At 35.9% G+C, this 25,256-nt stretch overlaps 1 protein-coding gene across 1 annotated transcript; it reads left to right on the forward strand.

The window, feature by feature from the left end:
- The first annotated feature begins 11,812 nt into the window (after nt 1-11,812).
- Nucleotides 11,813-23,306, forward strand: LOC136678426 (uncharacterized). Its single transcript, XM_066656480.1, is given in 4 exon segments — nt 11,813-13,773; nt 15,353-16,358; nt 17,601-20,611; nt 20,613-23,306. Coding segments are annotated over 4 exon segments (6,789 nt in total). The 5' UTR covers nt 11,813-13,695.
- The last annotated feature ends 1,950 nt before the right edge of the window (nt 23,307-25,256 follow it).

Below are 25,256 nucleotides of genomic sequence, written 5' to 3' on the forward strand. Positions count from 1 at the left end.
TTCACGAGTCTGACCCTAGGTAATTATAGAACGAATGTTGACATTCTGATTCAAGATGGCCGCCATATGCAAATGAACCTCTTCAGCTTATCACAGGTTTTACTTGAACATCTCTAACTCCTTCATACTTTGCTCAAATGGGTTCAAATTTCAGATTCTACTTATAGAAATGCTTTTAAAGGTAGCATGTCAGCGATGTAGGCCTATTGCTTCCAAACAGGCCTGTTAAGCGAGAACCCCGTTAATTGCCGCTTGCGGCTATATTTATTATTATTATTCTTTTTCTTTTTCTGCCATAAAACGAATCGCACAGCCCAAACCGTAAGGCCTAGAGACTTGAGACTTGGTCAATAGGTAGTAGTCGGTCTCGCTACTCAGGCGCAAAATATCAGCCCAATTGACCTCAAGGTGGCGCTACAGCGAAGGAAAACGCTTTCATTAAAAGATTTTCCACCCCGTGTGGCGTAGAGACGAAATCTTTTTTTTCCCTGATTCCTTGGGTCCTGCCAAATCAAAAAGGTACATACAACCACTAAGCTCCGCCTACTTAGATTTTTTGCTATTTTGCATAATTTGCGAAACCTACTTTTGTGTACTCCTCCCTGGATTTTTGTCCAATTTTCTTGAGCTTGGTGTCAAAATGTTCGCAGGAGTCTGTAGCTTAATAATTATCAATAAAAATTTGAAATTTCGATTCAAGATGGCCGCCATATGCAAATGAACCTCTTCGGCTTATTTTATGTTTTACTTAAAAATCTATAACAAATTCATGCTTTACTCAAATACGTTTACATTTCATATTCCACTTCCAGACATGATTCTGAGGTAGCTTGTCAAAGGAGAAGCCAATATTCATATAGGGGGCGCTGTAAATGCTTCAAGTTTATATCTCAGCATCCGTAAGGCGGATCGGACCGCCACTTGGCATGCTGCTTCTATGGGCAAGGCTGTAGAGGAAAAATTAAGGACAACTCGATTCGAGCAAAATTGTGATTGTCATCGACCAATCAACTGTCATCAGCTGTTTGACAACCTTAACAAGGTCCAATCATCATGGGATTTGACTGGTATGTCCCTGGTAGGCCTCCCTAAGAGCAGAAAAATTGTCATAATGATAGCCACTAGGGGGCGCTATATCAAGAAAATATTATATATCTCTGTGAAAATTAAGCATATTGACACGCAGTTTGCTTCTTTTTATACTCTGCAGAGGGCCTAACAACTTTGTAATTGCAAGTGTTGTCAAAAAATGCTTTGCTTTTTCTCAGTTTCCAAATGTTCAAAATTGAACCTTTTCGAACTAGTCCGTGGAATTTTGCGATATTCCCAAACAGTTGACCTTGTTGGAATCTGCAGAGTCTGTAGGTAATTAATTATCAAAAAAAGTTCAACATTTGGACAAACTTTTGTTGTAATAAAACAATTAATTGAATTGTGTGGAGCTTTAAACATTCTTTTAGCTATAACTCAAACAAATTAGGTCCAATCAAGACCAAACGTGACAGACGTATGTATGGTCCTACCCTGAAGACGTATGTACAATATGATCAAAATTTACCAAAAGGGGGCGATACAATTGGACAAAAACTGATTAAATTGGCTTTTTTATGTTATAGCGCCATCTAGGAATGCAGTTTCACACCAACTTAATTATGACATCTGCTCCTCAGTCTGATCAAGCATGTGAAGTTTTAAAATTTTTGGGGAAAGCGTTTTTGAGCTATAGGTGTATATTAGTGTACACATATAGCATATATTTGACTTGTGGAATACATGCTAGATCTCTCTTATTGTGAGGGGCCTGTAAGCTACATAGTATTAAAAGTGCAACAATTCTTTCATTCATTCATTCATTCATTATCTGTAACCGCTTATCCAGTTCAGGGTCGCGGTGGGTCCAGAGCCTACCTGGAATCATTGGGCGCAAGGCAACAATTTTTGATCAGTATTAAAGTTCGGATCCTTGGGATTCAGCTAATACCACATATGTCCATGTTAGGTAAATATCCACATAGGAGTACACACTCAAAATGTTTCTATATGTGCATTCATGGCAGAGCTAAATATATGTGAAAGTAGTTATTTCTCACCAGCAGTTGGCAGTCTAAAACTATACGTTGTGCTGTTGAACTACAGTGGCTCTGTAGTGCCACTATGAATGCTATGTGGAGCAAAGACCATAAGGCCCAGAAACACCTCCCTTGGCAGCAACATCCAGCAGGTGTGAAATGACTCAGCCAAGGAAAATGACACTCTTTGGCCAGATGGTGGCGCTATAGCAAAGGGAAAAGCATTGCGGTCTATATCTCCTACACCATAAGGCCTATAGATTAAATCTTTTTTTCCCCTTATTCCTTGGCTTTAGACAAACTAATTTGCTATTGGATCATTTAGCTCAGCCCACTTAGATTTTGAGCTAATTTGCATAATTTGCAAAATATACTTTTGTCAATAAGTCTTTGAATTTTTGACCAATTCCCTTGAGCTTGGTGCCAAAACGTTCACATGAGTCTGACCCTAGGTAATTATAGAACGATTGTTGACATTTTGATTCAAGATGGCCGCCATACGCAAATGAACCTCTTCAGCTTATCACAGGTTTTACTTGAACATCTCTAACTCCTTCATACTTTACTCAAATGGGTTCAAATTTCAGATTCTACTTATAGATATGCTTTTAAAGGTAGCATGTCAGCGATGTAGGCCTATTGCTTCCAAACAGGCCTGTTAAGCGAGAACCCCGTTAATTGCCGCTTGCGGCTATATTTAGGGGTTCGAGCACGAAGTGCTTGAAACCCTATTGTGTTTGTTCTGATTTTAATTTGTTATTATTATTATTAGGCTTCCAAGCACAAAGTGCAAAGGAAGCCTATTGTTTTTGTTCTGATCTTTATTATTATTATTATTATTAGGCTTCCGAGCACAAAGTGCAAAGGAAGCCTATTGTTTTTGTTCTGATTTTTATTATTTATTATTATTATTATTATTATTATTCCGAACAAAAATTCTGCCTTAAAACGGATCGCACAGCCCAAACCGTAAGGCCTACAGACTTCATACTTGGTCAAAAGATAGTAAACCCTCCCGCTACTCAGGCGCAAAATATCAGCCTGATTGGCCTCAAGGGGGCGCTACAGCGAAAGAAAACGCTTTCATTAAAGGATTTTCCACGCCGTGTGGCGTAGAGACGAAATTTTTGTTTCTACATGATCCTTGGGTCCTGATGAATCAAAAAGGTACATAGAACCACTAAGCTCCGCCCACTTAGATTTTTTGCTAATTAGCATAATTCACAAAATTTATTTTCGCGAACTAGTCCCTGGATTTTTGTCTGATCCCCATGACCTTGGTGTCAAAACGTTCACAGGAGTGAGCTGGTCAGTAATTATCACAAACATCCTGACATTTCGAAACAAGATGGCCGACATATGCAAATGAATTTGTACCGTGAATTACAAATTTTACTTAAAAATCTGTAACTCCTTCATGCTTAACTCAAATCTGATGACCTTTCACACGTTGCTTCTAGACATGATTCTGAGGTAGCATGCATTTGCTGTTGCATGAAATTTTATAGGGGGCGCTGTTATAGCTAACTATGTCTTTTGGCTAATATCTCAGGATCTACAAGGCCAATTAAGTTGACATTTGGCATGCTGGTTCTGTGAGCAAGCCTACATATGGGAATTTAGGGACGACTCAATACGGGCACGTTTAACGATGTCAACAGCCAATCAAAGTTCAGTTTTTTTTCATCATTTTTTTGACAGGCTTAACAATGCCCAATCATCATGGCATTTGCATGGTATGTTCATGGACACACTTTGTATTTGCAGAAAAATTTTCGTGTTGATAGCCACAAGGGGGCGCAATTTATTTTTTACAAATAAAAAAATTTTTTTGGCGTGTATCGACTTGTCCTTTATTTTCCACTTAGAGCCTTGCCTAAAGCAGCTGTATGCCAAGCGGCGGACCGATCGGACTTGCGGATGCTGAGATATGAATTTCTAGTATTTAGAGCGCCCCCTATGTGAATTTTGGCACCACCGACGACATGCTACCTCAAAATCATGTCCCTAAGCAGAATCTGAAATTGCAATCCATTTGAGTAAAGTATGCAGAAGTAACAGCTGTTCATGTAAAACGGGCGATAAGCCGATAAGGTTCATTTGCATATGCCAGCTACATTGAATTGAAATGTCAACGTTTTTTTGATGATTATTAAGCTTCAGACTCCTGCAAACGTTTTGACACCAAGCTCAAGAAAATTGGACAAAAATCCACGGACTAGTACGCAAAAGTAGGTTTTGCAAATTATGCAAAATAGCAAAAAATCTAAGTGGGCGGAGCTTAGTGGTTGTATCGACCTTTTTGATTCGACAGGACCCAAGGAATCAGGGGGAAAAAAAATTTCGTCTCTACGCCTCACGTGGTAGGAGCCCCGTAAGAAAAGGCGTTGTCCTTCGCTGTAGCGCCCCCATGAGGCCAATCAGTCTGATTTTTTGCGCCTGAGTAGCGGGAGGGTTTACTACCTACTGACCAAGCCTCAAGTCTGTAGGCCTTACGGTTTGGGCTGTGCAATCGTTTGTAGTGCAGAAAAAGAACCGGAAGAATAATAATAATAATAATAAAAATAAAAATCCTAACAATTATAATAGGGTTTCAAGCACTTCGTGCTCGAACCCCTAAATATAGCCGCAAGCGACAATTAACGGGGTTCTCGCAGAATAGGCCTGTTTGGAAACAATAGTCCTACATCGCTGATATGGTACCCTTAAAATCATGTCCTTAAGTAGAATCTGAAATTTGAACCCATTTGAATAAAGTATGGAGGAGTTACAGACGTTCAAGTAAAACTTGTGATAAGCCAAAGAGGTTCATCTGCATATGGAGGCCATCTTGAATCAAAATGTCAACATTGTTTCTATAATTACCTAATGTCAGACTCATGTGAATGTTTTGGCACCATGCTCAAGAGAATTGGACAAAAATGCACAGACTTATTGACAAAAGTATGCTTTGCATTTCGTGCTCGAACCCCTAAATATAGCTGCAAGCGGCAATGGCATGGTCCTAACACGAAGGGGCCTAATTGGGACCTTTGGCCAGTCTGAGAGGTCAATGAGGCCTTAGGACACATGAACCATTTAGGCCAAACAAGGTAAAAATGAATCTATGATTTTGTTATATCTTCAACTAGCAGCTAACATTTGGAAATGTCTCATGTACTTCGGAAGTGCCCCATAGACACCCTGTAAATATTTCTTTATGATTGGGCCTTGTTGGGCCTTTCAAAGAGCTGCTGAAACCTCAGTGGCCAATGGCAGCCATTGTGTATAGTAAATATCAACAACAACATGGAATCGGATTAAGTACATCACTCACTAACTGCATGTCACGTGTCCATGAGGTGTCCATTAAAGCAAGGATCTGCACAATGAGGCCTTAGTGTTGGTGTAAGGAGCATCAGTACAGAGAGACCATAAGCAGTTTTGGACAGTGAGGTTTCACAAGTGCTAATGAACCATTTGTTTTAGTTTAGCAAAGGACATGATATGACTGGTGAGCACCGTTTTTAATTATGATAAATATTTTTGTTCATATGTTATGACTTTTGACCTGTACAGAGAAATAAGTTCTTGAATGTAGATGAACAAAGCAATATATGGTCTTAGAGTGCCACCTGCTGGTGAAACAATTTACTACTGTCCCATAGAGGAGCTGAGCTGTTACAAATGCACATACAGATTTTTCAATCAGGTACTGCTCTTTGAATATTTCACTCACTTGGACATATATGGTATCAGAGGAATCCTAAGGACCTGAACTTTAATTATTGATAATAAAATGTGGAACTTTCATCACTATGTGGCTTACAGGCCCCTCCCAATTACAGAAATCCAGCATGAACACAGAAACTGCACATAACAAGTAATTGTGCAATTGTAGCTCTCCCTTTTGATGGATTTCTGTCATATTGTACATGCTCCTTCAGGGTAAGACTCTAGATATGTATGTAAATTGTGGTCTTAATTGGGCTTCATTTGTTTGAGATACAGCTGAAAGAATGTAAAAACTCAGCACACTTCGACTAATTGATTTATTGTTTCAACAGTGTGTCCAAATGTTGTACTTTTTTGGATAATTATTTACCTACAGACTCTGCAGATTCCAACAAAGTCAATTGTTTTGGAATAGAGCCAAATTCCACGGACTAGTTCGAAAAAGTTCAATTTTGAACAACTGGTTATTGAGAAAAAATGATGCATTTTTTCACAACACTTGCAATTACAAAGTTGTTAGGCCATCTGCAGAGTATACAAAGCTGCAAACTGCGTGTCAATACACTTAATTTTTGCTTAGATATATCACATTTTCTTGATATAGCGCCACCTAGTGGCTATCGTTACGTAATTTTTTTTGCACTTAGGAAGTGCCCCCAGGAACATACCAGTCAAGTCTCATGATGATTGGACCTTGTTAAGGTAGTCAAACAGCTGCTGAAAACTAATTGGCCGATGACGATCACAATTTTGCCCGAATCGCGTTGTTCTTAATTTTCCCCTTATAGCTTTGCCAATAGAAGAAGCATGCCAAAGGATGGTTCAAACTGCCTTGCGGATGCTGAGATATACACTTGTAGCATTTACAGCGCCCCCTATATGAATATTGGCTCCTCCTTTGACTTGGTACCTCAGAATCATGCGAGTAAGTTGAATATGCAATTTGAACACATTTGAGTAAAGTATACAATTGTTATGAAATTTTTAAGTAAAACAGACGAAGAGCCGAAGAGGTTCATTTGCATATGGCGGCCATCTTGAATCCGAATTCTAACATTTTTTGGATAATTATTAACCTCCAGACTCTTACAAACAATTTGGCACCATGATCAACAGAATTGGACAAAAATCCATAGACTAGTTCGCAAAAGTAGGTTTTGCAAATTATGCAAAATAGCAAAAAATCTAAGTGGGCGGAGCTTAGTGGTTGTATCGACCTTTTTGATTCGGCAGGACCCAAGGAATCAGGGGGAAAAAAAATTTCGTCTCTACGCCACACGTGGTAGGAGCCCCGTAAGAAAAGGCGTTATCCTTCGCTGTAGCGCCCCCATGAGGCCAATCATTCTGATTTTTTGCGCCTGAGTAGCGGGAGGGTTTACTACCTACTGACCAAGCCTCAAGTCTGTAGGCCTTACGGTTTGGGCTGTGCGATCGTTTGTAGTGCAGAAAAAGAACCGGAATAATAATAAATATAGCCGCAAGCGACAATTAACGGGGTTCTCGCAAAACAGGCCTGTTTGGAAGCACAAGGCCTAATGTCTAAGCCATCGCAATCATGAAGTACATGTCAAAGAATTAACGGTACTAGAACATTGTTGTCAGCAGGAACATGTGAAGCAAGAATGTTCACAATGAGACCTTAGGGAGCACGGGTCATTTAGGAATAATAAAGCATCTCTTTGGCTGATTTTGCAAGTAGGCTTAACGCTGACTAATGCATAATAATGCCTTCATGTGAATAAAACAAATACATCACAAATTTTCAAAGGTCAAAGAGAAAAGTTAATTTATGTAATAATGGTTTAAGTGTGCGTGTAAGTAAAAATTAGCATAGAGAGGCCATATGCAGTTTGGGCCAGTGACACTTCAAAAAGTACTAATGAACTATGTGTCTTATTTACATAGTGAGCAAGATAAGTAAAAATAAGTAAAGTTTATAAAAAGGCCTATACTTCTTTTGGTGAGCGCTGCTCTCAGTTGTGATCTTTGACCTGTGCAGATGAATAGGATGTCAAATTCAATATAGACCAAAAAAAATGTTTTGCAGTGCCATTCAAATAAACTTTTTTTCTGAAAAGTGGACTGTTACTGAAGAAAGGGTGAGTTAAGGTAAGAATCATCACAATATAGTCTTCTGCAGCTTACGCTAGTGATGCTTAACAAATACTACATAAATTTGGGGCTTATTTACACAGAGCATAAAAATAAGTAAAAACAAATTTATTATCCATGAAGTTTGAACGCTGGTCTCATGATAAGCATTTTGGTTTGTATGTTGTGATGTCTTGAGCAGTTAATAATAAAAAGCTGTTTTTGTTATTAAAATTGGTTTACCAGAGGTTCAGGTTCACAAAAACTGACTGTTTGAATTAAATGTGTACAAAACATCTAAAATAAAAAATAAAAACTTTGTACAAACATTTATTTAGTAAAAACATCTCTGTAATGTATAATATATTCATTCAACTTTGACAAAATTAAATATTAATTGAATTTACTGTGTAAATGGTCAGTGTCCTGTAGCAAATTTTTACTGTGTAAACATTTGGTTAAATTAGAAAATGCAAAAAAAACATTTTTGTGCAATAGTAGCTAAATTTTCATTTTACTGTGTAAAAGCTCATTGTTTGTCTATTTGTATGTTTAACTGTGTAAAAGTATAATAGGACAGGCCATGTCCAGGGGTGATGTTGCTTTGCCAATCAAAATGAAAGATCTGCTGTGTAGCAATTCTTTTAGTCAGCCAGGAGAAATCCCAGTTATTTGTGTTTTGACTTTAAATATTGCATCATCAAAGTTTTAGTATTGGCAGCAACAAGTCTTGCAACCACAGCCAGGTCATTGTGGGATGATAAAATGATTTGTTCATGTTCCTGAGTGTGTCCATCAATGGTTTAACTGTGGCCTTGTTGTCTGAGCTGGTTGAAGCCTTGAAACATGGGTAGCAATGTTTTCATTGGTTTTTAAGGACAGTATAGCTGGCTGTGTAGGTGTGGGCACTGTAGCATTGTGCGCTGGTGACTGGAGCGAAGTTTTTGTTGCCTTTTGCTGGAACAGCTGATGGCTATGAAGGAGGCAGTTCACTCAAAGCTGATTGTGTTGTAACAGGTAGAGAAGGGATTGTGACTGCTGAAGTGATGCTGAGTTTTGTAGACACAGCATGATGTTCACTGGGCCCTGAGAGATGTGAATCCTTCCTGTAAAATAAATAAAAATGCAGGTAGGAAGTCAATTGAAAGAGGCTTTCACTAGCTTTCTCATACACATACCTAAGAAGAATGTACACCTGAAAGACAGGGTGGGGACAAACTGTCAGTGTTTCTCTCACAGAAATCTAATGTTGCATCCTGCACTTCAACAGATATTTCTAGTAAATTTAAATGAAATTTAAAATCATATATGCACATAACTAAATAAATACAATTCTAAGAAAGAATGTATCATGTGACTGTAAAATATGATTAAAATATTTATATTGTTTGCAAGGGAAACTTACTTTTACACAAATAAAACTGTTACACAGTATACAGTACTTAGGTAGGGAGTATGAAATTTACTCAGTCCAGTGAACATACACTACAGCCTTTTACAATATGCAGTAAATATTAGTAAAGGTTAAACTACAAACTTTTACAATGAAGTAAACATTACTAAGGATTGACTATGAAATTGTATAATGCAAAGCAAACATTAGAAACTGTAAGAAACTATAATGAATGAGGAATGCTCTGTTAAATCTTCATTTCTTGCATGATTATTGCAATTTTAGTCATTTGTTTTATACATGCATGTAGCTCAGTTTTCTTCGTCATTTGACTCAAACTCCTCGGTCTCTGAAGATCCGTTTTCCTCGTTGCTGTATATCAAAACGCCTCAAAAACCTCAGCGGTTATAAACAACTTCAAACCTTTCTCCGACGTCGAGAGAATACAACATGGAAGGTAACTACTGGATGGGCAATGCTTTAGTGATTTTCTGATAGCCCATTGGTCAGGTTCAATCTAAAACTTTGACGGACGGACTAATTCACCAATTAACAAAGACAGAAGACGGACAAACGAATCCACCAATTAGACAAGGGTAGAGGCAGAGGAGGTGTGTATCAACATTATTTACAGTCTTTTTGTATGTGAGCCCGTGTGTAAAGAGTAGTTGAGTTCGTTGTAATGCCAACTTAAAGCAAAGTAAAAATAATAATAATAAGTTTTATTATGTTATTAGACTAAGGTGATGAATTTATAAAGATGAAGTGTGTAACAGAGTAATTTTAGGAATAAATGATCATTGGGGCATTAGCGTTTTGTGTTTGTGGTGTATTCAATGATCTACTATGAACTTTAGAATTATAAAAATATAATAAGCCAAATGTCCACACTGAAATTAAATTAGAACCAGTTTATAATTAAACATCACCAGTGAAAATAAGTCAAACAGCAATTATAATTTAAAGGGAAAGCGCTGGAAAACCAGTGTCTGTGTTTCCTTTGACGAAGAGCTCCGCATTTCCGAGATCACCCAAACTGAGGACACAGTGCCCTATAGTCCTGAATAAACTGCCAAAGAGTGACACTGGTTTTACTGGACGTTCTTGTAAATAGTTCCTTTCTTAGTTATTTGTTTACATTTACTGAATATAGTCGTTCTTTAGTAGTGTACTTTGTTTTTGTATGTTCTTAATTCACATCGTCAAGTTCTGTGTACAAAAAACTGTTGTAATTTGTTTGTTAGAGTTGACAGTGTCGTTCTTAAATTGTACTTTATGTTTTGTGTGTTATTAATTTTTCACATCGCCATGTTCTGCTTACTAAGAAAAACTGTTGTAATTGTTCGTTAAGGTATTTACTGGACAGCGTCGTTCTATTGTACCTTGTTATGTTAATAATTTTTACATCGGCATGTTAATTTTACTAAAAGAAACTTTAATTTGTGTGTTAGGTTTAAAGTGTTCTGGCAGAACATTGTTTTCCAACGCTTTCCCTTTAATTGCTGTTTAATGTATTTTGACTGGTGATGTTTAATAATAAACTGGTTCTAATTTAACTTTATTGCGCACGTTTGGCATTTTATTTTTTTCTAAATCCAAACTTCATAGTCGAAGTTTGTCCTAGAATGCACCACGAACAGAAAGTGCTAATGCTTCAAAAAACTGACTTTTAATTAAGGAGAACATTGTCTCTTGTATTACTATATGGATAGGAAGATATGTTTATTGTTTACATGTAAAGGTAAACTTAGCGGCGCTGTGTAGACCGGTCACGGATTTGTGTCGGCATAACCACCATGAGAAGTGTGCCTGAAGCCGAAGGTTGTAACACCATCATTACTGCACCTGTCTCCACTTGTTCATATTATGAAATGGTAGTTTACCTTGACCTGCCTTTGGCAGAATTATATTAGACCAAAAATGGAATGGGTTTCCGCAGCGCCCTGTAAGGCTCAGAGCCGTTGTGCCTGAAATGAGAAAGTTTAATGAATAATGGAAAATAACATTGCAAAACTGAAATAAATACGTAAATACACTAGGAGATTATGATAGAAAATAATCATTCATATATATTGTATGAATAGGGTTAAATGAAAATTTGTAAAAATGAAATATGTTTTTTGTTGTAATTAGAGCAAATATATATATATATATATATATATATATATATATATCAGGCTATTACGACTGTGGGCTTTAACTCCTTGTGGGTTATAAATTCTTCAATTGAATAGTTTCATATCATGATATCTGTAGGTCTAAAAATTGTAGCATATATTTAATCATCAGAATTGTATTTATTTTTTCTTTTGATGTAGAGTGGTGTTTCAGTGGTGTAGAGTTGAATTTGTGGAGTTGTTTATTAATGTAATCTACAAATATCTTAATTTATTAAAATCGTCAGTCAGCAATTTATTTTTTAGAGGACTCTTATTTTAAAAACTCCAGCTACGTTAATAGGTTTCCTGTCTAATTTGCAATAAGAGCAGCTGACGCAAGAACGTATTTCCTTTTCATTGAAACTTGCTTTGAGGTGGGAGTTCCTCGCTCTGTAGAAAAATGTTTTCACAAAATAAGTTTTTATTTTGTATGATGTTATCGGATGTTTAACGTGTTGTAAAACATAAATAAGATGTTTTTAGAATGGTTCTATCGTCAGTTTATTGTAATCTTAAACGTAAGTCTAGTGGCTAGTTTGTTAGGTAGTTAGAGAAGCACGAGGGAGTCCATGGCAGATGGTTAAGGAGCTAAAGTTAGCGTAGTATGGGGTGCGGTTTGTAGACTGCAGGTTTAACCTCAAAGAGCTGTTTATGACCGAAGTAGTAAGCTATGCACGGTCGATGTCTAAGTAATTTTAATAAATAGTTAAATAATTCCGCTCTTCTAAATATGAAATAGCCACGTTTTTAGCTCCGTGGCCATGATAGTAATTAGAACCTGTTAAACTGCTATTGTATAGTGCAAGAAAAGTCAAGTGAATGAAAAAATTTAATGAGCATGTAAAAACACATGCTTGTCAATACTAATGAAATTATGCTTTTATACTGCTGTAGAGTTTTGTTTTTTTTCCCCAAATAGAGTTCAGTGTACAGTGTGAAATAGAACTTAGAACACTGCTTTGTCCTGAAGTTAGGAGTTTATTTAAATTCCTGGCATGTTAGGATGTTTCTGTATTAGTGTTTATAAGGAGTTAATGGACAAGATAATGAACTTTAGAAATTGTTTTTCTGGAATAACTACTAAGCTATTGCCCTCTAAAGTTGTAAATCTAAAGACAAATCTTAATAATATGAATGTAGTGTTGCATACCTTGTCTTGCACACTGTAGTGTTTTATGTGCTGTATTAAATACACTTCAGCTGAGCAATGTTACCTTAGTCAGTAGATTTGTAGAGCCAAGTGTATTGTCGCTTGTAAAATAGTGTGCAGTGCATTGGCTTAGTTAATGGCTGATGTAGAATATGACCTGTAGAGCATGGCTGTTCTCTGTAAAGTTCCAGTGATTACTTTTAGCCACGTACATGGCAAATTGAGAGAAAGGTTATAAATTTGGCACTTGACTGAGTAATGTATGAGGTGCATAAAGTATATCAGCAGTTTGCTGTTTTGTTAGTAGTGGCAATTATAATTATTTTGAAAAGTTCTTTAAATATAAAGCAACATGTTAAATATCCAGTGACATTTCTATATAAAAAACTAGTGTGCAGTATCTAGTTACAGCCATAACTGACAATCTAGCTGTAATTTTTTTTTCTCAGTAATTTAGTTACATTTTAGTCAGCCTGTAGAGGATTTTGCAGCCAATTCTGATTTTCAGAGTAATGTTAGTTTTAGTTCTACTGTCACAGTAAACGTACTTTGCCGCAAAGCTCCTTATAATAATACTCAGTAGAATGTAGTTTATCATATTCATACACGTTGTTGTGGACTAACTGTAACATAGCATTTATGATTAGATAACTCTTAATGTGCTGTTTTGCAGGTAGTATGCTTAGTATGTTAGATGCTTAAATGCAGTTGGTCTAATTTTTCAATACTTGAGGACAAAACTGAATGTTTTAAGTGTAACCTTCTCAGGCAGTAACTGTCAACAGTAACACACTGGGAAATATGACTAAAATCTCCAGGAGTCCTGCAATGGTTATAGAAGCATTTAGTAGTATAGTAGAGTTTGAAAATGGTATCCTTTCCCATTAAGCAATTATTCTGTGCTCAAAAATGCATTATGAATGAGATTTGTAAGTGAATTCAACAGTTGATTCTGTATTGTCAGTCACTGACAAATGTATATAAAATGTAAGTGTGAACAGTCTCACAGCCTTTATTTTTTTAAAGGCAGAATGTTTATGTAGAGTAGATATAAATACTTATAATATGCTGTAATTTAATAATTATTCTACTCAAATTTTCTAGTGCAACTGTACTTACATGAATTATGACTTTTCTCTTTTCTATGAAATTTCCTGTGGATGGAAGATTGTACTGCTTCATAAGAAAATATTCAAGGTATGGCTTCTATTTTGAAAATCAAGTGTTGTCATTTAACCATTTTGAGCTTCATGCAGATTTTATATAACTTCATATACAGATTCAAATGGTTACTTATTAGCTAATAGTAAAAGCCATAGCTAATACATATGGAAGCAATTCTGTGTCATCAGACTTATGGTATTGGAAATATTACCACCTTTGAATTTGTAGCACTGAATTTAGAAGTTGTGTTCGTATTTCGCCATCTAGCAGCGACAAAATGCAACTAGTGCAGCGTTTAAGGTGAAAGAGAAAATCCAAATGAATGGATTGCTCATCATTGGTATCCTGGATGTGTATCTGAAGTTTTGTAAATCGTACTTTGGTATCTGAATTTTGTCTACTTAATTTGAGCAACTTTGAAATATATTGTTTGAGTTTTTTTGAGCTTGAACTTGTGAAAACATGTTCTTGAAAATACATGAGTTCTATTCAAGAGCAATTATATTCAGATGAATAATTTCAGTGCACATTTGCCTCTACGAATACAATTTATATTTTGGGGTTACTCTACAGCAGCATACTTATTTACAGGAAGTGAAATGAACTTCATTTTTCTTTTGTTCATTCTGGTTTGTGTGTAATACTGAAAGCATAGTATAGGGAATGGGAAATATAATTACATTCTCAATTACAGGACCTTCCATAAGAGGTAGACATACTGATTTGTCCCTGGTATTACATTTACAAATGCATTCATAGGATAATGTTTTAATATTGCTTGTTTGAGCTGTCAGCTATGTTTTCAGCAAAAAGATTTAAAAGCTGTGCTAGGGTATATTGAGTAGCTGGTACTACACCAGTCACTTATTGTAATAGAGAATTAGCTATATAGTAAACTAATAGCTTAGGTGTAAGGAGCAGTAGCAGCCTTGAATATCTCATGTATCAATGTTTCTTTACTTAAAAGGTACGTGACACAAGGCACCTGCTTTCTATGAAATCTAAGTATTATTAAATGGCAGGTTTACAAATTACAACAGGGTTTATGCACAGAATATTTTAAAGCTAGTCAACATCAGAAAAAGCTACTGGCACTGCTGTTCTGTCAAAGAAGCAAAAAGATGGTCTTGGACATAAAGCTGCATATGACACACACAATGGAGTAAAGCTAATGCCCTATTCATCCAATGTGTTGTCTGGTACAAGATGTTTAAAACAATGCTATGTAATTAGACTTTTTGTGCAGGTGTTTACTTGTAGCCATTTTTAAAATTTATTTTTATTAAAATGCATATAACTGTGACAATGTAGCACATGATTTGCTTAGTTAATGTAATTGTTTTGTTTGAAAGAAGGCTGATAGTTGTATAAAAGTGTTTTTTTTGTTTTTTGTGTAATGCTTTCAAATGTGTTTTTCAAATTAAAAGTGTATACTGTATAATAAAAGTTGAATGCCTGTAGTGTTGTCTGAAATCCAGTTTTACTTGACATGCGTTCTCATAAGCACATGATGATTCTTATAGATCAAGTAGCTTAACAGTTATTTTAGTTCCTATCAGAATGTAATCATTATTGTAATGTTGCAGTTCCAATATTTAAAATGTGTTTTCAGATGCCCCGAACCAAGGCGTCCCGGCGGTCAGCTGTTGCGAAAAAGAGGATGGCAGACCGGTGTGGTGGAGTTTCTGACGTGGCTCTGACTGACAGGGTTATGCCTTTGCTCTCTGACCAAAAGGTTCTGACTGACGTTTCTGTGAGCCACAGCCCACCTGTTCATCAGGCCACTGCTGTCGGCACCTCATCTGAGACTGACGGGGTTATGTCTTATCCCCATGACGAAAAGGCTCTGACTGACGAGTTTATGCCTTTTGCCCATAAAAAGGTCGATACTGATTTGCCTTTTCCCTATGATGAAAAGCTGCACATGAAATATGGTCAAACCACCTGTCAAACCACCTGTCAAAACACCTGTCAAAACACCTGTCAAAATCCTATTAATGCCTCTGGCTCTGAAAATCATAATGTCTTTGAGTTAAAATCTGACAAATATTTGTCTGGCAAAACCCACAAACTTTGTGTAAACCCTGTGAATTTAACAATGTGTGTTCAACATCCACAGTCTTTGAGCGGTTCCTTCCATCAGCGACACCCACGCTTTGGCATGAATAGTAATAAGCAGTGTGTTGCGAATAGTGTTACAGCAATAATGATGTCTAAAGTGAAAAACATTCTCACCTGGACTACAGCAGACCTGGATGACATCTTGCTGAATGGAGATAAGCTGTACAGTAGCATTAGAAATGCAGGCAGGATTCATGATTCTTCAGGTTACCTGTTTGTTAATGACTTACCAACAGAGCACACAATGCAAGGTCACAAGTTTCATTTAAACTACTGTGATGAAATGTTTGTTGGGTTGTTTGGTGTAACTGAATATGGTGAAATGCAGAATGTGTACATGTGTCATGATGAGGCTATAAAGAAAGTATTATCAAAATTTGATGCCTGTTTGTTTACTGTTAAAGTCAATACATGTGCCATTATCAAAGATGGGTCGTGGTATATCCTTTTTGATTCACATGCACGAAATGCACATGGTGAGGAAGATCAACAGTCAGGTACAAGTTTATTAGCTTATCATGCTAACATGGAGTCTCTACTAAATCATATTATGATTCTGGGTCTGTCTTTAAATGCAGATGGAAAACCATTTGAAGTCACTGGTGTTGCAACTGTAAGTGAAGAAAGCTTTGTTCCAGTCACTCATCTTACAGAAATTCAAACACGCATAAAATCTGCAGAGAACAAAGCTAAACTAGTAGTTGGTGTTACAAATCACTCAAGTGAACAAATATTTAATAGTAACCCAGTACAATTTAAATTCAAAGGACCTAAAGACAAACACACATCTATAGCAAATAATGAAACTAACATCTCAGCAGATAAACCATCAAAACATATGAACAGCAAAGGGGAGGAGTTTGACAGTGACGTGCTGTTGATTAGCCAAGTGCAATGTGAAAGATTTTAATTCAGTCCATTAACAACCTGGCATCAGAAAAGCATTTGCTTACAACTCAATATTGTTCATGTTGAGCATGGTCATGTAGATCTAGCTGCACCAGTTTCAATAGGTGACCCTTGTGAAACACAGAGTATTGCTGCTGATGGCAATTGTTTTTTCAGATCATTAGCTTTTGCATTAAGTGGAAGTGAGAAAGAACATATCAAAATCAGACGGGATGTTGTTAGACATATGGTAGAAAATGACTCCAGGTATATTAACTTTCTCAGACAGAATTACTCCTCTGTTGCATATTACGTTGCTGAATCACGAATTAAATATGCAGGAACTTGGGCTACTGAAATGGAAATTCAAGCCTCTGCTGACCTTCTAGGTGTGGATATATTTACATACACTGAAAACAAATGGCTTAAATACTCATCCAATAAGTTGTCCAAACAACAGGGAACAGGAATTTATCTAAAACATTGTAATCAGTCTCATTATGAAGTGGTAAGGTGTATGAAAATAAGTGATGGAGTTTGTTCTGGGCTGTGTTTGGTCAACAATGGCAACAAATACTTCCAAACTGCATCACAACGCCGTAAACTGGAAAAAATGAAAAGAAAGTATGAAACAAGTGAACAACATAGAGAAATAAAGGTTGAGAAAACTATAAAAAGGTATCAAAGTGACGAATCTTTCAGAAATTGTGTTAAAAAAAGAGCAGCTGAAGACTATTTGTATAATGAGCAATATAAGCAGCACAAAAAGAGTCAACGTGTCCAAAAGTACTCTGAAAATGATGAACAAAAAAAGTATATTCAACAGTTGTGTAAACATAAATATGCGACAGATGAGAAACACAGACAAGATAAGAAAATTTTAACTGCAGCCAAATATAACACGGATGAGAAATATAGAGACAAAAAGAAGTCTGTAAGTGTACTGAAATATTTCACAGATAAGAATCATAGAGAAAATGTAAAACAGTTGAGTATTTTGAAATACAGAGCAAATGAACACCACAAACAAAAAGTGAAACAGTCAAGTATTCTGAAATACAGAGCAAATGAACACCACAAACAAAAAATGAAACAGTTGAGCATTTTGAAATACAGCAGAAATGAACATTACAGAGAAAATTTTAAAAGGACAAGTATTGAGAAATATCGAACAAATGAGAAACACAGGGAACATGTAAAGCGAATTGGAATTTTTAAATACAAAACAAACAATTCTTATGCTAATGCAATTAAAATGAGGAATACTAAAAGAAAATACACAGAAAAAAACAAAAGAAAAATAATTCAGTATGTAATTGAAAATTTCCGACAGAAAATTAGTACTGGGCCCGAATTCATTTGTTGCTCTTGTCATCGATCTCTCTTTAAACACCAAGTAATTAAATGCAAAGAACATGAATATTTGAAAAAAGGTATTGAAATTGCCAGCATTGCAGAAAAGTGTATCACAGACAACTATTTACATATATGCAATGAGACATGTGGTGTAAAGTGTACAATTAAAACTGGTCCTACTGGTTCTCTGTGGATTTGCTATACATGTCACAGAAAAATTATTAATGGGAAAATACCAGAGCAGAGTGTGGCAAATAACCTTTCACTTGATGTAGTTTCTCCAGAATTGCGAACACTGAATTCATTGGAAAAGCATTTAATCGCCATGCATATACCTTTCATGAGGATTGTGTGTTTACCAAAAGGAGGACAAAATGGTGTTCATGGACCAGTCACTTGTGTTCCATCTAATATAACAGACGTAGCTGAAGTTTTACCAAGATCAGAAAATGCTGATTTGATGATTCGTGTGAAATTGAAGAGAAAATTGACTTACAAAGGGCATTATAAGTATGAATTTGTTCACCCAGAGAAAATTCAAAGTGCATTGGCCTATCTCCAAGAGCATAACAAATTCTACAGTGATGTTCAATTTAACAATGATTGGATTAATCCACTGAGTAAAATTGAAGAATTAGACAAAGATGATGATCAATGTGATCAATCAGTTGATAAGGAAAAACAGGACAATAATTATGATGAAAACATTGATGAAAGTCTTCATGACAGACAACAGCATGGGATGTTTTTGAATACTTGCTTACTACCGGTTGATCATGGTCAAGATATTTTGGACCAGTATTTTGATGGGATAATGTCTGTTGCACCTGCAGAATGTAACAACCCAGTCAGGCTGTTAACTGATGAAACAAATGAAGCAAAATGCTTTCCAGTACTTTTTCCTAAAGGCAGAGGCACTTTTCATGACAACAGACCACAACGTTTGACATTATGTCAATATTTGAATGCAAGAGTACTTAATGCAGATGGGAGATTTGCAAAAAACTTGGATTATATTTTTTATGGACAATACTTATCTGAATTGAATCAGGTTGTATCAAATGTATCAATAGCTTTGAGAAAAGGATATGACACCAACAAAACACATGTTACTTCGGAAACGTTGGCCAATAAAGATTCTCTACAAAGGATTTTGAATTTTGATGAAGGATATAAATTCCTCAAACCAATAAGAGGTACTCCTGTATTCTGGCAAAGTGTGCAAAAGGACTTGTTCTCTATGGTTAGACAGCTGGGTATTCCTACATGGTTTTGTTCATTTTCCTCTGCTGACCTCCGGTGGCCAGAACTGATGCAAACAATTTTGAAACAAGAAGGAAAGCACATATCAACCGATGAACTTGACTGGTCAGAAAGATGTGGCCTGCTGAATAGTAACCCTGTGACTGCTGCCAGAATGTTTGACCATCGATTCCACTGCTTTCTGAAAGATGTCATCATGTCTGAAGCTAAACCAATTGGAGAAATAAAGGATTATTTCATGAGAGTTGAGTTTCAGCACCGTGGCTCACCTCACACTCACTGTTTATTCTGGGTAAACAATGCTCCTAAAATAGACAAAAATGATGATGAAGAAGTTATAAAGTTTGTTGATCAGTATGTCACATGTGAAATGCCATCAGGTGATGACAAAGAGTTGCATGAAATTGTGTCAAGTGTTCAATGGCATAGCCAAAGACATGCAAAGACGTGTAAGACTAAGGGTACTACTTGCAGATTCAACTTTCCACGTCCTCCAAGTAACAAGACATTCATTACCAGGTTTAAAATTGAAGAACATAAAAATGATGTTAATAACAAACATGAACAGGTCATCAATTCCTCAAAGAGAATTAACAGTCCTTGGATGGAACAGGAATTAGCAGCTTCTATATTGAATGAAGTAAGGAATGCTTTATTGAATGCTGAAGCCAATTTTGAATGTGTTGATGTTTTGTTTGCTTCACTTGGTATAAATCAAGAAACATTTGAAGCTGCTTACCAAACAATGACCAAGAAAACCAATGTTGTTTTGAAGAGGAAACCTTGTGATGTGTGGGTCAATCAGTATAACAGAGATCTGCTTAGGGCATGGAATGCTAATATGGATATACAATTTGTGGTTGATGCATATTCCTGTATTGTTTATATAATTTCTTACATATCAAAAGCAGAGAGAGAGATGGGTTTGCTGTTGTCACATGCTCAGAAAGAGGCATCAGAACAAGGTAATCTTGATGCTAAACAAGCTTTACGCAAACTTGGTAGTGTTTTTCTGCATAATCGTGATGTTTCAGCTCAGGAAAGCGTATACCGTCTTACTAACATGAAATTGAAACAGGCATCTCGTAAAGTGCAATTTGTTCCAACTGGTGATGCAGTCAGAATGAGTCTTCCACTAAATGTAATACAGAGGAAAGCTGAATGGGGAGATGAAGACAGTGACAATATTTGGATGCATAGTATTACTGACAGATATAAGCACAGACCTAGAAGCAAAGAATTTGAAAAAAATGTGTTTAGCCAGCTTTGCATCAGAATATAGAATATTATCAAAATGTGAGAAGTCATCCAGAGACAGTGTAAAGCTAGACAAAGGATTAGGATTTGTAAAGAAACGGTCCCGAACAGAAGCTGCTGTTGTTCGATATCCTCGTTTTTCAGCAACCAAAAATCCAGAGAAATATTATGAGAACATTTTGGAGCTGTTTTTACCTCATTACTTGAAAACACAACTGAAACCATCTACTTTTCAAACATATCAGGAGTTTTATGAAACTGGGTTTGTGAAATATTCTGATAATGAACTTGTTTCTGTGAAAAACACAGTAGACCAAAACATGGCAATGTTTGAAAAAGAGGCTGATTCTATAGATAAAGCTCAAGCAGACCTAGAGGCACATGGTCCAATGGAAGATGCATGGGCACAAATTTGTCCAGAGACAGAACGTGAAAGATTAGAATGCCTTGACGACAAATGTAATGAAATTCAAGAGATCAGTGACACCCGTGATTTCATACCAGACCTACTTCCCAAAGAAATCTGTTCGTTAAAGCCTAATCTTCACAACATGCCAAAGGAAGAAGCAATGGTTTTACTTCGTTCACTTAATGAAAAACAATCACACATATTTTATAAAATTCGAGGTTGGTGTATACAAAAGGCATGTGGTAAAAATCCAGAACCATTTCATGTATTTATATCAGGTCCTGGAGGAGTAGGAAAATCTTTACTGATCAAAGCAATATATTATGAGGCACAACGTATCCTGTGTCGCTTGTCAAACCACCCTGATGAGACACGTGTGTTGCTAACAGCTCCAACTGGTGTTAGTGCTTATAACATTGATGCAGCAACAATACACACTTCTTTTTCCATCGGTACAGATGCAAAGCTACCATATCAGCCGCTGGGAGATGAAAAAATAAATTCTCTGAGATCAAAGTTGGGAAATCTGGACATATTAATTATTGATGAAATTTCAATGGTTGATCATAAACTTCTTGGATATGTTCATGGCAGGCTGAGGCAGATCAAACAAACTGGAGATTATTCACCTTTTGGAAAGGTTTCTGTCATTGCAGTTGGAGATTTCTATCAGCTCAATCCAGTGAAGGGTAAACCTTTATATGCTGAACATGTAGGTGGGAATCTATGGCAAAATTTTGTTTTGGCTGAGCTCACTGAGATTATGAGACAAAAAGATATTGAGTTTGTCCAGTTACTTAATCGTTTAAGGAAACGCCAGAAATGTGATCCATTGCTGGAAAAAGATGTCAGTATGCTAAAAGAATGTGAAACTGGTGAAGAAGACAGCAATGGTACTCTGCATATTTATGCAACAAATAATGAGGTTAATGACCACAACACAAAAATGCTGCAGAAAGCATGCACAGACACTGTAGTCATTCAGGCACAAGATTATGACAGGATTGCAAAAACTGGACGATTTGAAAGAGTAAAGGGTCACCATGGCAATATTTGCAAAACATGTCTTTCACGATCACTTCACATTGGAGTCAATGCAAGGGTTATGCTTCTTAAAAACATTGATGTTTCAGATGGACTTGTAAATGGTGCTTTTGGAACAGTGAGTGAAATATGTTTTAATCCTGGAGAAGAATTCCCAAAAAAAATATTTGTGACATTTGACAACGCAAAAGCTGGTAAAGGTTTAAGAACAAAAACACGGTGCTTTAAACCAGAACTAGAAAAAGCAACACCAATTGAACCAGAAGAAGAAAAAGTCACAAAAAGTGGTGGTATACGGCGTCAATTTCCTCTGAAATTAGCTTGGGCTTGCACTATCCACAAAGTACAAGGTCTTACTGTTGAAAAAGCTGTTGTATCTCTTAAAAAGATATTTGCTGCTGGACAAGCATATGTAGCCTTAAGTCGTGTGACATGTCTTCAGGGTCTTATAATTGAAGATTTCAAAGAAAGTGCTATTTATGCAAAATCAGATGTTGAGCATGTAATGGAAAACATGCCTACATTTATTGAACCAATTACAGAAACACAGCTATCACATTTATCCTGCAAGTTACTTCTGCACAATGTTCAAGGACTGACATGTCATGTGGAAGATATAAAACAAGACAAAAGGTATATGGAAGCTGATATCATTTGTATGACAGAAACTTGGGTACAATCAACTCACAATTTAGACTATCTACAGATCCCTGGATTTTCATTCTATAACAAACCAAGATGTGTTTCATATGACCAAACAGAAGCAGTGTTTGCAGAACTGAAAGAGAAACAACATGGTGGTGTTGGTGTTTATTACAAGCAACAGACAAACTGTAATGTTCATGATTCACCCTGTATGAACCTAGAGTGCATGCAGTTTACTATTCCCCATCTGAATTCAACAGCAGCAATCCTATATCGACCACCTTCATACAGTCTTAAAGGATTTCTGAACAAGTTGGTGAATCTGATTACACATATAGACAACTTTGCAGGAGGAAAAATTATTATGGGAGATTTTAATGAAAATCTTTTTGTATCCAACACAATGACTGAAATGATGCTACATCATGGGTTTACTCAACTGGTAAAAGATGCAACCACTGAAAATGGCACTTTGATTGATCATATATATATTAAAGACATTGCTATTAACAATGTATGTGTTTCGGTTCTGCCAACATATTTTAGCTCTCATGAATGTGTTGTACTTAATTGTTTCTATTAAGTTTTACAAACTGGACTGACAATTACAAAGAGTGCAAAAGCATTAGATGTCCACCAATTATGGGGGAGGGGGATACAGGGGTATGTAAAATCAGGACAGCCCCTGTGGGTATGAGCTAGCGCTAAGATGCTCTGTTAACGGCTTTACAGTAAAGTCAGAATTACATAATATATATTTACGATTCATTACTTTATCTTTAAAAACATGTTTAAAAATGTTCAAAAATATAATTTTTTAAATTATTCTTATTTACTGTAAAGCAGTACAGAGCACCTTTCTTTCTTTCTTTCTTCATAATTATATTTATTTCTTTATTTAAATATATTCTTTTAAATATTCAGAATTTATACATTATTTTAAAAGGGCTATGTGCTGGATATATTCAATGTCTTAAAAATGCTTTTCTTAATCATTTGTTAAAAATTTGTGCATTTATAGAAATGTTAATGTATTTGATATGTATGTCTTGGTTAAAAAGAAAAAAAAAAACCTCAAAACAGCTTGTAATTCCACTAGCACAGCTGCAGCAATCACAAAACTATCCACAGACTATATATGCCAACAGTCCTCTATGCACCTGCTGAAGTAGTCACATAAGGTAACAGCATATACACACATTTTTCTTTAAAAGAGTTTTATTTAAAGTCATTTGATTCTTATAATTTTTTCCTTCTTCTCTTTCCTTTTTCTCAAAGATAACAGCACCATTTTGTGGAACAGATACAAAGAAATGCAGAAGCCATAATCAACCTCTGTACATGGAATAAGTTCCTGCAACAAAATAACAACTTTACAAATACCGAAGTATAAATACTCATGGATGTTTACTCTCCTTGCATACTGATCACAAGCAATTTGATTGATGACAGTTACTGGCAATGATTGTTGTAGGCCTAATATAATTTAAAATGACAAGAAAGCCTACCTGGAAGAGAATGAGCATCATCAGTACTTGACCTGGAAAAACAAATACACAACATCAGCAAGAAAAATAAACTACTTCTGGACTTCAGGAAGAAACAACAATAAATCAACCTTTGGATCAAATATCACCCATCAGAGTCCACCGTTTCAAATAGTTTACTGTACACATAATAAAGCAGTTGGCATGGTCATGTGACATCAGTAATCTGGTAAGGAAACACCATCCATGTATTTACCACGTTACACTCTTTAAATACTTGCAGCATTCAGAACATCCTTACAGTGAATGTCATAGCCTGCTACGGTAACAGCACCCAACATTATAGCTGAGCTTTCAAAAGGGGAAACCTCAGTGATTAATATAATTTGTATCAGCCTTCCTGATGTACAATCTATCTACAGCATTGGGTGCTGAAGTAAAGCAAGAAGGCTGATGGACATAAGCATTCTAACAATTAAGCATTCTCTCTGTTGTGACCAGGGAATTATTTCAGCTCTTTTAAGGACAAAATAAACAAAAAGGAGATGCACTTACTGTGTAGGCAATTAAGGTACTAGTCTAAGACACAAATTAGAATGTTTATACATTAACTCAGAAATGGACTGTTACATATCTCAGATCACTTCATATGTACATAAAATACTCTGTATATTTATTTATCTTATACTTCTTACCTGTAAATCTATATCCAAATCACACACCTGCACCTTAAATTACACATATACAATAAAAATATGTATCTCTATAATGGCAAATTTACAAGTAAAAAAATTTTACTTTAGAATGTAAGTTAATATAAAAACTTTAATTTACATGTATATTAGTGTAAATATCATCTGATTTGTTGAAATGGTGAAAAACAACCTACAATGAGATACACATTTTTAACTGGACAACATTTCTATCCTTGAGTTATTATAATTTTTTTGTGCATATTTATACTGTGTATGGCTGTAAGAAAAAGAAACTGGATTTGATTTGACAACTAAAGCATAGTTATAGTAATATTGGAGCTGTTAATGTTT

Source organism: Hoplias malabaricus, chromosome Y, assembly GCF_029633855.1.
Source record: "Hoplias malabaricus isolate fHopMal1 chromosome Y, fHopMal1.hap1, whole genome shotgun sequence".
Taxonomy (NCBI): Eukaryota; Metazoa; Chordata; class Actinopteri; order Characiformes; family Erythrinidae; genus Hoplias; species Hoplias malabaricus.